General features: G+C 39.9%; 1 protein-coding gene across 2 annotated transcripts in view; it reads right to left on the reverse strand.

The window, feature by feature from the left end:
- Nucleotides 1-408: 408 nt before the first annotated feature.
- Nucleotides 409-17,680, reverse strand: part of drosha (drosha ribonuclease III) — a 188,278-nt gene continuing 171,006 nt past the window's right edge. For both annotated transcript variants that reach the window (XM_069910590.1, XM_069910591.1), the window contains one exon: nt 409-4,448. In XM_069910590.1, coding sequence (XP_069766691.1) covers nt 4,318-4,448 — 131 coding nt within the window. In that variant the 3' untranslated portion in view covers nt 409-4,317. The remainder of the gene's footprint in view (nt 4,449-17,680) is intronic.

Below are 17,680 nucleotides of genomic sequence, written 5' to 3' on the forward strand. Positions count from 1 at the left end.
TAAATGCTTCACCTTTAGCAGTTTGGTGTAGCTGTAGAAACATTGCTAAACATTTCTCTTTAATAAGGCAGGAGACACACCAATTCAGACACAGTCTCAGGTTTGTCAGACCAATATGCATGGCAAACTGGAATGCAGCCGAGAGATAAAATGTTTTACAAAGAAGGGTTATATACCTGGTGTAGTTTGCTTCGTGGACCCTTTTCAACCCAAACCACCAAGGAATTTTGTCTGAGCAGTGCTTGTTATCAACATAATGATTAAGTAAGTTGATAACTCTCCCTTCACATCTGAAGAATGAGGTTCCCTTTCCTAGAAAGGGAGTACATGCCATTAAATAACAATGCAATCGTTCTAACATACGCCAACAATATACACAGGACTACAAAATGTTCAAACACAGCTGGATAATTTTGAGCATTACATATTAAAATGATGATATTTCCTAGCCTAAGTTACGAGGAGCAATGTTACAAAGTTGTGCTACATTACATGGAATTCAGATACTCAGCAAAGTATTCATAATACAAAGGAAACTGATGTGGTGAATATACAGAAATTATTTATAACTAGCAAGAAACACTGGTGCAAATTAACATAACAATTACAGCACGGAAACAGGCCATTAGGCCCTTCTAGTCTGCACCGAACCAAACACCCCTTTCTAGTCCCACCTCCCTGCACAATGCCCATAACCCTCCATCTTCTTCTCATCCATATACCTGTCCAACCTTTTCTTAAATAATACAATTGACTCCGCCGCCACTATTTCTCCCGGAAGCTCATTCCACACGGCTACCACTCTCTGAGTAAAGAAGTTCCCCCTCATGTTCCTCTAAACCTCTGCCCCTTAATTCTTAACTCATGTCCTCTTGTTTTAATCTTTCCTCCTCTTAACGGAAATAGTCTATCCACATCCACTCTGTCTATCCCTTTCATAATCTTAAATACTTCTATCAAATCCCCTCTCAACCTTCTACGCTCCAAAGAATAAAGACCTAATCTGTCCAATCTCTCCCTATACTCTAGATGCTTAAACCCAGGTAACATTCTGGTAAACCTTCTCTGCACTCTCTCCACTCTGTTTATATCCTTCCTATAATTCAATTAAAAAAATAATTTTGAACTTCATATGACCTTAAAGGTTAAATTCAATGTGGTCATGACATTACCACAATTATAGTAATCAGTATTGCAAGTCAGTGCAAGCTGGTTAAAAACATTTTTGAACTTCATATGATCTTAAAGGTTAAAGTCAATGTGATCGTGACATTCAGAATCAAATGGTACCCTTACTGAATCTCCTTCGACATTTCTGGATGCTCCACATTGATTTTCAAGGAGAACAGACACGCACAAATATAGATTAGATGATTGGGGAATGCAAAGCATAATATAAAAATAGAGTCAAACCTCTAAGGAATAATTTGTTTTTAGTCCTGATGAAGGTGTTCCAGCCTGAAACATTAACAATTTATTTCCTCCCACTGATGTGGCTCGGCCCACTGACTTCCTCCAGCATTTTTTGCTTCCAGAAGCAACATTTGTTAACAACTCTACACGCAGGGTGGAAAAAAAAACTTTCTTCCACCAAATGCATTACAAAGTGTGGGGGCCAGTGGGAGGCCGATGAGAGAGGTCACCTATCAGCCATAATCCCACAAAATGAGGAATAGGCTTAAGGGGTTGAATTTGCTTCTGAAGTACACAAAAGGAGATGGCTGTGCAAAAAGTAAAACTTTTGAAAGTTGTTATGTCAAAAAACTCCTACATGTGTAAATAGCATTAATCTACTTATTTCAGCACAAAATGTATGAAAATGTACTCACCATAGATTGATCACAGCCATTTTTGGGTTATTTCATTTCAATATGGAAATTTCACCTGGCACACATTGTACTTTCATACCTCATGACATTTTTTTTTGACAGATTCATACTAAGTTACATCAAACTCAAATATCTTATTGGAGAAAAACAGAAGAAATTAAAACAAGTTGTCCTATTGTTAAGGATTCCAGTAATGATTCACTTTCCTTAGCAAAGCACTGGGTTGGGAGCCCAGCAAGTCTCATTGGTCACCTATTTCCTCTCCTTGGTATTGATGTTAACGTATCCATCAATCTTACTTCATCCCAGTCCCTAATTAAATCTGGCATGTATTACCCCTCACACATCAATCTTGCCACTCTGACCGCAAATCATTCCACAGTCCCCAAGACCCCTCACCAATCAGAATCTCCATTCCAACCTAAAACTGGAGAAGGCCCCATTCTTTTCACCATCCACATCATCATGGTCTCTCATCAGTCCTAGCCATTTATCAATCTTCTATCTCCCTCACCCCACCCCATACCCACCACTCAGGCATTGACCAAACTGCTCCTCTCGCCTTAGCTCTCCTATCCTAACCTACCTTTTTGACCCACGCCTTCATCATCTGTCCTAATATCTTCTTTTGTGGCTCAGCATCAAACTTAATGTGTGAGAAGGAACCTGTGAAACACATTGGGTAATTTTGCAATGTTAAAAGCACTATATAAATGATTTTTTTCTGTTGAATGAATTTGATCCACTGACAAATAAAACATGAACTCTTCCCATTCTAGTTACCAAACAGCACTATGTAATTTCAAATGTAAAGGTCAAACAGCTTCTATTTCGTATCCCTCTTCAAAACAGCCAGACCTTAATCCAGGAGGCGTATCTGGATGTGAATGCTCATTTATATCCAGACTAATAACACACAGCTATAACATACAGTCAAGTTGCAGTGAAGTCACTGACTTTCAAAAGAAACTGGCCTCAACTGGACCTGGCTGCTTTTAATGTGCAGGAATTGTTTGTTGAAATGCCAGTTATGTCAGAATGTTTAATACATGTCCTGAAACATATGCCTCCAGTTTTATGCTGAAATAACAATCATGCCAGATGCCTGTTAGTATTCATAACTAATTGCTAAATTATCATACTCAGAGTCAGAAGGTTAGGAGAGGATGCATTCAGCCCTTATCAGAATTTTGATTTGAAATGCTATTGCACCTTCCCTCCTTTTTCATCTTAGAATTCAGACTATCAGACCTCTCCAGAGTAAAGACTGCAAACTTAATCTCCTAATCATAAAATCATGAATAAACATTCTTTCATGATCTTATTCTTGTAGAATCAATGTTCTCTTCCTTTTAACTCCTTTCTAGAACAATTTTACAAAAAACAACCTATGAAATACAACAGCTTACAACATTAGCATCACATTTTTGGAAATATAATTTAACTGTGTCAAGGGGGGATATTTTACAGAAAATATCAATGAAGACAGATTGTGTAAAAACCATTGCAAGATCAATATTCGGTGTGAATTCTTCCGGAAAGAAAATTCTACTAAATCCGCAATTCCTTTACAAAGTTGGAAGGTCACAATGCAGTCTTGCCCTGATGAACACTGAATAAATTAGACAGAAGTATTTATCCACAGAATGTTCGTTTTTAGATTTTCCGAAGACACATAACCTGCATGTGCTCTGATTGCAAGCATTAATTTAATCACATTAAAGAACACATCAGTGTTACATACCACTTCCTAATCGCAATGCACTGAATGTCATGTCTGTAACACTAAACAATACTAAGCTCTGATTCAATCACATAATGATCTTGGTACACATAATAAACTCAGTCAACAGTCAAATATTAATTACATGAAGCAGCACATATTCAAGTGTCACCAATGTGAAACTTGCTGAGTGAACGTGATACTTATTCAATCTGTGTTTACACCAAATGATGGAATTGGTGCAAAGATTTAAATTCACTGTGTACTGTAATTTATCAGAGACTTAAAGGGATTCTGATCCAAAGAACAATATTCCTTCGACAAGCATTATACATTTATCAGGACACAGCTGTCGTGACACATGGAGGTACCCTTCAATTAATAATGAGGTATTTATTAGCAAAGTATTGTAGAGTTTGAGGTGCAGACAAAATGTACCCTTTTTTGTGTAAACTAGTGAAAGCAACAAGAAAATATTCAGCTGGTTTTAAAATTAAAATCACAAAATGAATGTACACTTTTCAATAGCAATAAGTAAAACTAAAATGAGAATATAAAAAATATAAAACCAGCTGTCCCATTGCAGATCTAAGGGTTTCATACTTCAAAGCTAAGAATGGAATACATCCTCTTGGTCTTGCTGCACACCTTTCATAGCTTCTCATTCATTTTCACTTTAAAAATAGGTTATGTCCCCAAAGGCATATGTGGCTGGAATTGCAGTTGTTTAAGAAGGTAAATATGCCACAGTTTTCATGTCCTCATTTATTTTCTGTTTTCCTCAGTCTCAGTGGGATCTTTCTCCTGTCGTTCTTTTTCCCGCCTCATTTCTCTCAACTCCTGTCTGTATTTCCGCTCAATGAAGCGCTTCTGATGAGCCATCTGGGGAAAGTTATCTGGTGCAAGGAGGAAATATTTTATTAATGAACTGTACCCTGCAGCATTTCAAGAATGTTAAATTGAAATTGCAAGAAAAGAAATACAATTTGCTTAGAAACAGAGGAGGAAAAATGTGCTCCAGCCCTTGGCTCAATTGGCTCAATACCCTGCTTCAAAGACAGAGCCTGTGGGTTCAAGTTCCCACAAAGACCTGAGCAAATGGCAAGAATGACACCCCACTCTACTACAGTGCAAAGAGGGCAATGCACCAAAGGCACCATCTTGTCATTATATCAAGGTCCTATCTGTTCATCAGGTAGTCAAAAAACATTTTAAAAAGAATAACTTTTCTTAGTGTCTTGGCCAATATTTATCCCCAATCAAGATTATAAATACCATTTACTTCCCCATTTTATCGCATTTCTGTTTCTGGAAGTGTACTGTTTGAAGATTGGTGGTTACATCTCTGACAACACCATAAAGTATTTCACTGGCTGGAAAATGCTTTAGGATATTTCAAGATAGGAATGGCATGATGAAAATACTTGTCCTCTTTAACTCTTTGATTGTGACTTTACATTTGGAGTGAAGTTTAAATATGAGGATAAATAAACAGATTTAGATTTGCATGTGTTAAACTTGACTAATAATTTTTTTTTAAATAGGGGTTTGTGAAATCTCCTAGATCTTAGTGAACAGCTGTACACTGAAGCTTCAAATTAGAAAAGGCTTCTCAAACCGTCCCCACTGCAATATTATTCCATGCCATAATTATTCCTTTCTGTGAACAAAAAAGGCTCATTCATCATCAATAATATCCCTATATGTAGATTTCTAGAAAATTTGCAACAACCAAGATTAAAAGCCTTTGGAAAAAACAGATGATTTTATCACATCCAGGGATATTACCATTGCTTGTCCACACAGTGAAGTCAAAGGGATCACATGTTGGTAGGCAAGTACAACTGACAGTGAATACACTGGCATTTGATTTATACCAATGACCAAATATGAAAACTTCCTTTGTTGTTTCAGTCATCAATCCTCAGAACAAATAAAAGAAAAAAAGAACTGCAAAGCACAAACAAAGATGACAGTGTGGAAAAATATTCACAAACTATAAATAGTGTAAATTTGGGGAATAGAGGACAGAAACTACTTCATAGGAATTGCCAAATTCTGACTAATTTTCCTTGAAGATGTTCTGCTCAAATCGCAGACAGCTATAAAGACTATTACCATTGGGTAATTTCTTATTTCTTAACACAGATTCCTGTTTGTCTAAGCATACAAAAGTTATTCAGCACCACTTCAGAAATACAAAAGTAGTACTTATAAAAAGAGAGTGAAAAGTAAATCCTTCTCCTAACAATATAGAGACAAAGGGTTACACTCAGAATAGACAGAATACAAAATAGTTCTTATGTCAGGAAAATAAGGTAGGAGCTTAACATAACAAGGAACAAATTACAGGGAACTGATCAAACCAGTGTCTACTGCTCCGATTTGATCATCTGCAGAATTTTTGCTTCAGTCTGAAGTAATCACCATCCTGTTCCAATTAGATACCTGGGAGAATTCTGTTTTTCTCTCCAATTTTCATGTGTCTCTCTTCACTTCCCTTCCCTGTTACGATGTCCACCTTATGACAAAAGCTCTCTGGCCTGAAATATAAAACCAATCATTTCCCTCTAAACTTCTCCACTAATTCTGGCACAGCTATAAAGTGTCATCGGTGGTCTCTTCGGTTTATTTCAAATTTGCACTCTCCATGGAGTTTTCCTTTTAGTTTTAGCTGAGGTCCACATTCCAGCACAATCCTTCAGGAGAATGGCATTTTGAATGATTTAAATGTTGTAATTTTAAAATCTGAGAGCTGGAATATTACAATCTGTTACACAAAGCTGTGCCAAGATTGTCAGAAATAGGGGATTCAGCTCAATGTAATGAGCACATCATCTAAAAACTGAAATTCAAGCCAGCAAACTTTCCTATTCTATTATGGTGTTTTGAGAATGTCTGTTTCCCAGACTAACTTCAAATGTTCACTTCAAATGCACACCTACCAACATGCCTGCAGGAACAATTAGTGTTTATGAGAACACACTTAAAAGAGTAAATAAGATTCTTTGTTGAATATTGGTGTTGGTAAAATATGATAATGCATTGCCTAATGACTCTATCAACAGGATGTTGCAAGAATTATGTTGGAGTTTTACTTAGATTTTTAAAAAAATAGATTTTGCTGTTTTAATGGAATTTGAAAACATCCAGCTAGTGGATTGACTGCTACTCCATTTCTCTGCAGCAATCCAACTACTCTGTGATGCGGTATGCCAAGACGCTCTTGATAGAGCTCCTATATGTTGACATAATGGTGGCCACTAGCCTTCAGTGTTCTCAGAAAGTGCAGTCACTGTGTGCCTTCCTGACAAGTGAGATGTTGTGCATCCATGATAGGTCACTAGGTAAGCAAACTCCAAGAAACTTAGTGCTCTCCATTCCATCCACTACAGAGTTTTTGATGTGTAGTGGAGGGTTGTCATTCCTGGTCCTCCTGAAGTCCATGATCATCTCCTTCGTCTTGTCCATGTTAAGACTCATATGATGAGATTTTCCACCTTTTCTCTGTAATGTGACTCATCTACTGTTTTGTCGTCGGTAAATTTTGACACTGCTGTCATGGGTAGGAGCGGGATGAACATGTGGTGAAAGAATTGAAGTGCACCAAGAGATAGTTCCTTACCCAGTCTTACAATGTACCAAAGCATTTCAGTTACTACTGGAGCAATCAAGTATTACATGATCAGCAAGAAAATTCCATCCAAGAACAGTACAAAGATTGATCTTTGGACCTAATGAGATAAAGTTTAATTCAATCCCTCTTTGCCAAAATGATTTTTATTTGGCTCAAAGTAATTTTGGCAGAAATGAGGAGATGTTAAGAGTAGCTCCTGGCCTTTTTAAAGAATTTAGTGACAGAAAATCAATCCAGATTCTTTAAAATAGTGAAATAAACAGAACATTTAGAGAAAAGGCATGGTACAAAATTAAAATTCAGATCAGCACGATCGCACAGATTGGTGGAACGGACTTGAGATTGAATGATCTCCTTCAGTTCATCTTTCCTTATGATGTGAGTGGATATTTTTTGGAAAATAGATAATATATGCAAACTAGCACACCTCACTCAAGATTGGAAAGATTTTTCTGTTAATGTTGAAGAAAAATGAACGTCAGAAATGGGTCTTTGAGTTATAAAATTGAAATAATCCAACAATATATGAAATTTTGAATCTTGAACTGCTTCAATCTCAAGAAATATTACAGTGAGTAAGGCATCTGCCCAAATAATAGGATGCAAAGTCCAACAGTCTGGCAGTTTTCTCCAGTTACATGTGTGTGTGCATACTAAACAAACAATACTGGCAAACTTTTCTGATGAAAGGCCCTCAACTCAAATTATTGACTCTGTTTCACCAACTACAACTGCTGCTTCACCTGCTGGGTATGTCCAGAAGTTTCTGTCTTATTTCTGATTTTCAGTACATCATTTTCAGGTAAACAATTTTTTTTTTTGAGTCAAATAACAAAGTAACAAGTGCACAAGGTGTTTCAGGGTAGAAATTTACTTTACCTCTTGCTCTAAACAGGCATTAGGATTTTTAAAAATTCAGTTCTTGTTGACATTAATATGCTGTAGCTGAACCTTGCACATGATCAGTCAAAGAAGAGGAGTTCAGGTTGGTATTGAGGAACTTCAGTTCATGATTCAGGATCACGGGGAGCCCTTGAGTAAGTTTTGCAAACTGTCCTCCTGCCTCATTTGTGGAAGAATCTGTGGTCCGTTTCACCCACCTCAGAACCAACAGAACCAGAATGGAGTGAAACACGAAAGCCTGCAGACGCTGTGATTATGATAAAAAAATACCCAGAAATGCTGGTGGAACTCACCCAGACTCAGAAGGTAAAGATACAGTATATTACTGACATTTTGGGTCTGAGCCCTTCCTCAAGGTATGAGTGAAAAAAAGAGACAGGCATCCACGCTAAAAGGCTGGGAGAGGGTAAGAAGGCGGGAGGTGGGGAAACAAGGCATCCTTAATACTGAAGGGTTTCCAACAGGGAGAACAGAATAACAAGAGCACTTCGGACACAATTAAAACACAATTCGCAAAGACTGTTCATGGCTTTTGTCATCGTAAATACCTGGAACATCAAATTCATTGAAAAAGACCAAGAATCACACCATGTAACAACTGCAGAGGGATTTACCATATATACTCATGTAATTGTTGATACTGTGTAATAGTCAACTCCCCTTTTAAGGCCTGAAAATCTGGTGGTTTTTGAATTTTGAATGACCTGTGTAAAAGTTGGACAACTCCCCCCCCCTCCACCCACCGCATTTTTGGCCTTGGCCACCCGCCCATCCAAACATTCCAACCCCACGGATCCTCACCCTGACATTCATCCATCCGAACTCCCAGGTGCGAATCCTTGCCCCAGCGCTCGCCCATCTGAAGTCCCGACCATGGATCCTTTCCCCTGCTGCCCGCCTATCCAAACTCCAAACCATGGCTCTTCTCCCCAATGCCTGCCCATCCAAACCCCTGGGCGTGGATCCTCGCTCTGACGCCCGCCCATTCAAACGCCTGACCGCGAACCTTGCCGCCACGCCCTCCCATCCCAAATCCCGAACGCGGATCCTTGCCCCAGCACCCGCCCATCTGAACACCCTCGTCCCGACACCTGCTCATCTGAACTCCTGACCACAGATCCTGGCACCGACACCCACCCATCCAAACACCTGACTGTGAATCCTTGTCCCAGCGCCCGCCCATCCAAACAGCATGGATCCTTGCCCGGACACCCTCTACTGGCGGCCCGACCATTAACTTACCACCTGGATACGGAAATCCGAGCTCCCGATGCCTTGAACAATGCGGTTTTGAACAGGAGGTCAAAAGTTTGATTCCCCCCCCCCAACACTCTCTTTTTTGCCCCAAAAAGTGGTCCAAAAAATCTGACTATTACACGAGTATATACGGTACTTGTTTAATTCTTTGCTTTTTTTTGTATTACAAATACCTCATGTGTATGCTATTCACTACAGCACATAGCTGTAAAATTGTTCTTTGATTGTCATTTTTATATTAGTACTGATTTTATTGAAGGATTCTGATTTATTATGATTTCCCTTTAGTTTTAAAGCCCAAGTGTTTGTACTCATTAATATTTTATGATTGTAATTTCATTAGCAAAATGCACTCAATTTCCACCTATTGTTGGTTACCTGTTCAAATATATCTCCACATGCACACACAAACAAATTACCATCTTCCGACTGCAGATTGCAATGTTCAATCTTGCACTAAATGGGCAATGTAATTGAAATCGTCACAAAATCACAGCAGCACTCACTGAACAATGAGCGATTAATTTACTTAATTGTAATGTTATTGCAAATTGGTTCATTGTGAATGCAGTGAAGAGACACGAATGGCGGGGGAAGAGAAAGGAAGACTGCATTTAACATGAAAGAACAAAACAATTATTCTCATCTCATGCACATTGTCACTTTCAATTTGTCAAAGGTACAAGAGAGATGATAAATATGTAAAGGAAGCCTAGGCAACCACAATATTTATCTAATGACAAGCACATATTCCATGAGTGGAAAAAGTCAAGCGGGTCATTTGGTAAGTAATTGGTCTGAATGTCAATGGCATCTTAACCTGGTCTTTATTGCATTTAAACAAACCTTTCTCTTCCTAAATTTGGGCTGCTTGCACTTAAGCCTTAAGTTAGTTGAGGGAAAGTTGGGCAGCGTGGTCTGAGATGTTCCATTATGGCAGACCCTGGCATTGAGCTTCTGTTCTAGTTTCGAGGATTTGAGGTGGTTGAGGAGGCTCGTGTGGAACCCAAGGCTCCAGTACAGGTGGTGCCCACGACACCTGCTAGGGTTACGTGAGGGAGGAAGGAGTACGATAATTTAGGAGGTGATATCAAATTTTCCTCTATCAAATTCTGTGAATTCCAGGCAAATGGTTTTGAAGTCTGAATACCATCCCAATTTGTGGAATCATAGGCATAGGGATCTCAGGAGTGAGTAAAAATATTGGATTTTCTCAAGAAAGCTTTGGGAATATTTTTGATTTTTTTTCCCCCTATCTATCCACATGGTAAACTCCTGCCTTGACAGTCCTTGGTGTCGAGTGCCCATTTTGCAAACTGGCATCAAACATAAGCATGAGGCTTACACATCAGGTTTATTTGTAGGATTAGGTGTTACAATCCTTGACATTTCTGCACCGTTTGGACTGATCCTCTCTTATAGAGAGAGAAGAATTGCTTGCCTCATTTACAATGATGGTGATGTTATCCAGTGTGGGTCACATCTTCAGTTGTATTCCCTGGAACCATTGGGTCTTTCGGCCCTTTAAACACAAGACACCCTCTGCCAAAGCAGGCCCACCACAGGCTGATCTAACCTGGGTGTGTGCTCCATATCCATTTCTCTTAGTGATCATTTTGGTGCCCAGGTAGGATTCCTCCTCTTCAGCCAGAGCCAGTGACTGCTTGTTTCTGCTGAGCTGTAGAGTCGTTTATTGCCTTTCTGAGAGCCTTCCCTGAGACTCTTATTTCCCTTAGAAACTTTTGTCATGGAGTTGGCAACAAATCCTCAACAACCAATTTCAACCAGATGCACCCTTACTTCCCAACCTCACTCTTCTGGTTCTGCAGCAAGCTTAAGAGTAATGTAGTGTCTTCAGTTTTTGTGCCTCATCCATGACCCCCTCCCAAGGGACTGTCAGCTCAATGATGAAGACAATCTGCCGAGGGCTGGATCTGTGGACCAAATCTGGTTTCAGGTTGGTGCTGGCAATTTCTGGTGGATAGGTGAGTCCCTGGCCAAGTCTATAAGCAGTTTCCAGTCTCTGGCTGTTTTCAGTGGGACTACATCTGGGAGAGTGGCTTATTCTCTCCCAGATTCAAGATGCTAGGCCTGGGAGAGTGATCTGGGTATTTGGCAGCAGGCCATTTGATGTTCTTCTCTTTTCTTCGAGTTCGGCTGCTAGGTATCTCAGCACTTGATTGTATCGCCAGGTTGGGCTAGACTGACATTGCACCCAACCAAAATGTGCTTGAGGATGGGACATGCTGGATGCTGTCCCAATCATAGGTGGCTCTGATGATGAAACTTGTTCTAATTGACTTCCAATTCCACAGGTCTTTCCAGGTTAGTCTCCTCCTCTCTATGCCCTCTCATCTTGTCCATTGACCTTGTTTAAATTGAAATATGGCTTTGACAAATCTTGCTGCTTCTTTGTGTCAGCGCACTTCCTCCACCACCACCTGCTGATGTTCAGATGGACTTGCTTTCTGCCAGGTGTGTTTCTTTACTTTAAGCCAAAGCCCCCTCTACCTTGTTGTACATAACCCACTATGTCCCAGTGTCAGAAGGCTGATTTTGCATTCTGTCTATTGATAAGGCTGAGGCAGCACCTCTTACACATGTGAGTATCATCTCTAGACTCACTTTGGCACATTTATATTCCTCCAGAAGGCAAGACAATGGCAACAACAGGATTCCATTCCCATAAAGCCCTACTCTACTGAGACATCTGGGTAGTCTTAATCGCTTCCTTGTTTGTGAGCTAATCAGTCTCTCCATTTTCGCAAAGCCTGATAAAGACTGAATGATTGCAATTAGGGCTACAATGCCAAGGTCGTAGGCCAAGGATAAACCCTGTGTCTCTTGCTGCAAAACTTATCATTTTAACATCAATCTGATAGCATCTGTAAGTCTTTTTTTAAAAAACAAAAAGATACCTGGTCAAATTATCCTTTGCTAAATGGTAAAATTTCACAATTCTATCATCTTCTCAAATCTTTTTGGACCTTCTATTGTACATTTATAATATGCTGAGCAGTATTGTGCATAGAACCCCAAGAGGATTTGAAGCCAGTTTTAATGCAGAATTAGCATAATTTACCCACATTTCTATTCTATCAATGTAGAAACTGAAACTTGGGTTATTGTTTTTCGCTATATTAATCTGCATTGCAACGTTTTGAGATCTGTGTATTTGTACTCGAGCTCTTCAGGGACATTTGCTCCTCTACTCTCCCTTCTTTTTCTTAGCAGATCTTAAGATTTCAAAATGTAACACTTCCTTACTAAGGCCCATCAGCAATATTCATGCTCATTTTGTAATGTCATTACTGTAATTTCTTGCATCATATGTAATTGGTATATACTATCAATTTGTGGAACAATTTGATCACTCCCTTTTCCCTCCTTTTTTTTCTACAGAACATGCAAAAAAAAACAGGTTTCCAAGATGCTTACATAATTTCAGTTTGAAAACCCTGCTTCCATACCCTTCAGACAGTGAGCTTCAAACCAGAAGCACTCTGCGTACAGTTGTTCCCTCTACCTTTTCCTTCCTCTTTTTGCCCATCACTTTCTATTACAAACTGTAATTAAAATAAAAGCATATTCTAAAAATCTGAATTTAAACAGAAAATGCGGGGAACACTCAGCATTTCAGGCAGCATCCACGGAGAGAAAAATAGAATTAATGTTTCTGCTCCACGGGTCTTCAACCTGCAATGTTATTTCAATAAATTCTTAACCTGGCTGACAGTTCAAATGATGTGTAAATATAATCATTTAAATTGCAGAAGGTGAAAGACTTGGGTGGAATTAGGCCTGGAAAATGGTGGGAAGTTGAACAATAGTGGAAACTGGTTCTGCACTGCTAAACAATTGAAGTAACTTCTTATTCAGGAGAGGAAGAAAACAACTTAATTTAGTGAGTGCCACAGAAATTATTCCAACCATTGTAAACATCTCCATTCATTTTCCAAACTTAACTCCACAAAAGTATTGCTCATTTCAACTTGGCTTTGCACCAAAGATCTTGACTTAAGCTTCTTGTAAATTACAAATGTGAAAGAATAAAAAAAGACAAAAAAAATTGTTCTTCAACAACAAGTATAAAAAAAAGGAATTATGAACAAAATAATTGGCCTCCTTTTGCATGCTTTAATGTAGATGTGCTTAAAAAAAAAGCACAATGTATGTCAGGATTAAAACACATTCATGCAACATTCACCCATTAAAAAAAAATCAGAAGACAAATGTTTTGGATTTTGATTCATAAATTTCAAGGGAAAAAAAAAAATCACAATCATGGGGTAAATTTCCTGGATTTGATTTGATCAAAGCAAGGGGAAAGCAAGAGCAAGCAAGCATTTGGCTAATTGAATTGTCCTGAAACAGGGAGGAAAGGTTCAACAATTACCAGAAAGGCCGTTCAAAAGTGAAGAAATTCTTCTGATGTGGAAGCTGATGGGAGATATGAATTTGTCTTGCATAAATAACAAGGATTTGCTTATTTTTATGGATGCAGAGCAAAGAATGAATGCACTTTAAATTTAGACATATAGCACGAAAACAGGTCCCTACGGCCCACAAGCCCATGCCACTCAACTGACCTACAATCCCTGGTACGTTTTGAATGGTAGGAGGAAACTGGAGCATCCAGAGGAAACCGGAGCATCCAGAGGGAGAATGTACAAACTTTTTGCAGGTAGCACCAGATTTGAACCCCGGTTGCCGGCTCTGTAATAGTGTTGCACTAACTGCTTCACTAAACTGTGTTGAGTATACAGGTATGTGGTGCTTAATGTCCATGATACATTCTGTTATGTGATGTAGACATTGTATATTATTGTATATATTTAGCAAAGATATATAGGATACTGAACTTATGCTAAATTAAACTTTTTAACTTTTTACACTTTTATGTAAACACTTTCTTAGCCTATATTACACACAATTTAACCAAGAGGATCAGGGTCATCCACATCACTGTTCTCAACTTCCCCATAGTGTTCCACTGGAAGAGTTTCAGGTTGGAATAACCCCCAATGATGAACTCTCTGCAACGCCTGAAGGACCTGGCTAAGACTCTTCTTGGGGAGGTGTTGGCTTCTTCAGGAATATGTCCAGTGCTGTTTCTCTAGTTTGCTTTTTGTTCTCTTCATAAAATTCTTTATATGCATTAAACACTTGCATGAACATTCTATCAGTGAGAAGTGTTCAGTGTTTGGGTCCATCTCTTCAGAACTATTCAGCAAGACTTTGACCAAGCCCTTAACAGCAAACCTCTTCTGCATCTGTTCTCCTTCTCGTTCTTCAGTTTCCTTTTCCCTTGTCTCTTCTTCAGCTATTTGCTCTTTCTCTAGCAACTCTTCATTTGTTAGTTCCTCAGGAACCACTTCTAGGAGTTCTTCAGTGTCCTCATCATCGACATCTAAGTTCAGGTTGTTGGTTACCATGTCGACAATAGCTCTATTAATCCTTGCAATCTCATCATCTTTTTCAAATCCCTTAAAGTCATGCACATAACACTTCAGTATTTTTTTTTCCTTCGGCCATTCATGCACTCTTTGGTCATCATCCCAGGCCCAAGCAAGGCTTTTTATGCAGTGGAAAATGTTCCCCTTCTAGAACTGCATCAGTGTCTTGCCAGTGTCATCAATTGCAGCAATAGCCTGAACAAAGGTTCTCCTCAGGTTGTAGGCCTTGAATGCTGCAATAGCCCCTTGGTCCATTGACTGGATTAAAGAGGTGAAGTTTTGTGGGAGGAACACCACTCTGATGTTGGGGTGGAGGTCACCAATGAAAGGGGAATGTCCTGAACCATTGTCTACAATTAGCAAAATCTAGAAAGCTATGCTTTCTTTCAAGCTGTACTTCTCCATTTCACTGGCATAGAAATAGAGAAGGGCATCCTGAAACAGCATTTGTGTCATCCTGGACTTTTTACTACTCTTGTAATAAACTGGTAAGGTGTGTTTGTTGATGTTCTTGAAAGCTCTGGGATTTTCACTAAGCCAAATAAGAAATAAGTTTAACTTGTAGCCAGCAACATTTCTTCCTAACTATACTCATGCTGTCTTTTAAAAATCTTAAAGCCTGGCATTGACTTTGCCTCCTTAAGGATGAAGGTCCTTTCAGGCATTCAATTCTAGAATAAGGAGGTTTTGTCCATAATAAAACTTTGCCGGGGAAAATAACCTCCCTCTACAATTAGTTTATCTAAGGTTTCAGCAAATTCTTCTGCTGCTTTTGCATCAGCACTTGCAGACTCACCACTCACTTTCACATTATGCAGCGAGAAACATTGTTTGAAGTGCCTGAACCACCCAGAGCTAGCGCTAACCTCGTTATAATAGTCTGGTCCTACTTTTTCGATAAGCATCTGGTACAAGCTTTGTGCCTTAGCAATAAGTTTTGTTAGCCTTGTAGCTTTCAGTGGAGCCAATTCTTTAACAGTTTGGAGAATATTTTCTTTGTTTTTGAGGATCGTCGTGATTGTTGAGTGTGACGTGCCTAAATTGCGAGCAATAGCATTCACTGTTTTTCCACCTTTATGTTATTTCATGACCTTTGGTTTCACTTCCAAATTGATATTTCTCCTTTGCTTCTTGCTACTGCTATCACTAGCACTGGTTTTGCTGTTTTGAAAGTCATGATAGATAGAAAGTACAGTATAGTACCCACATACATAAGCCTTTGTGTACAAAAGACATGAGATACACATGTTGCGTGCGGGAAGTTGTTGCGTAGATCTAGTTCCGTCCACTATGTCCCGTTTCCGACAGGATTTCTGAAATCTATTATAACCTTATGCGCCCATGGACAACGGGCGTTATGTAGCTCAACCAGTTGTTAAGCGGCGCATATCAGTTCAGAAATTGAACTCAATGAATGAGTGAACAGACCCAAGGGGAGAAATGGCTCACTCCCATTTCTTTTTTCCCCACAGATGGGTCTGTGCCGGCAATTTGATTTTATTATCCTCTTAGCCCCAGCTAAATTACATTTTCTCAAAACCTTGTAAATTGCACTTCCAAAATTACTATCAAGACTGCTTCCCTCAAACCTTCAGACAGTACCTTGCACAGTCAGAATATTGTTATATTCTTTGGTTTGGCTTCGCGGATGAAGATTTATGGAGGGGTGATGTCCATGTCAGCTGCAGGCTCGTTTGTGGTTGACAAGTCCGATGCGGGACAGGCAGACACGGTTGCAGCGGTTGCAAGGGAAAATTGGTTGGTTGGGGTTGGGTGTTGGGTTTTACCTCCTTTGTCTTTTGTCAGTGAGGTGGGCTCTGCGGTCTTCTTCAAAGGAGGTTGCTGCCCGCCGAACTGTGAGGCGCCAAGATGCACGGTTTAAGGCGATATCAGCCCACTGGCGGTGGTCAATGTGGCAGGCACCAAGAGCTTTCTTTAGGCAGTCCTTGTACCTCTTCTTTGGTACACCTCTGTCTCGGTGGCCAGTGGAGAGCTCGCCATATAACACGATCTTGGGAAGGCGATGGTCCTCCATTCTGGAGACATGACCTACCCAGCGCAGTTTGATCTTCAGCAACGTGGATTCGATGCTGTCGGCCTCTGCCATCTCGAATACTTCGATGTTGGAGATGAAGTCCCTCCAATGAATGTTGAGGATGGAGCGGAGACAACGCTGGTGGAAGCATTCTAGGAGCCGTAGGTGATTCCGGTAGAGGACCCATGATTCGGAGCCGAACAGGAGTGTGGGTATGACAACGGCTCTGTATATGCTAATCTTTGTGAGGTTTTTCAGTTGGTTGTTTTCCCAGACTCTTTTGTGTAGTCTTCCAAAGGCGCTTTTTGCCTAGGCGAGTCTGTTGTCTATCTCGTTGTCGATCCTTGCATCCGATGAAATGGTGCAGCCGAAATAGGTAAACTGGTTGACCGTTTTGATGTTTTGCGTGCCCGAAGGAGATATGAGGGGGCTGGTAGTCATGGTGGGGAGCTGGCTGATAGAGGACCTCAGTTTTCTTCAGGCTGAATTCCAGGCCAAACATTTTGGCAGTTTCTGCAAAACAGGACGTCAAGCGCTGAAGAGCTGGCTCTGAATGGGCAACTAAAGCGGCATCGTCTGCAAAGAGTAGTTCACGGACAAGTTGCTCTTGTGTCTTGGTGTGAGCTTGCAGGCACCTCAGATTGAAGAGACTGCCATCCGTGCAGTACCGGATATAAACAGCGTCTTCATTGTTGAGGTCTTTCATGGCTTGTTTCAGCCTCATGCTGAAGAAGATTGAAAAGAGGGTTGGTGCGAGAACGCAGCCTTGTTTCATGCGATTGTTAATGGAGAAGGGTTCAGAGAGCTCATTGCTGTATCTGACCCGACTTTGTTGATTTT

Source organism: Narcine bancroftii, chromosome 1 (assembly GCF_036971445.1).
Source record: "Narcine bancroftii isolate sNarBan1 chromosome 1, sNarBan1.hap1, whole genome shotgun sequence".
NCBI lineage: Eukaryota > Metazoa > Chordata > Chondrichthyes > Torpediniformes > Narcinidae > Narcine > Narcine bancroftii.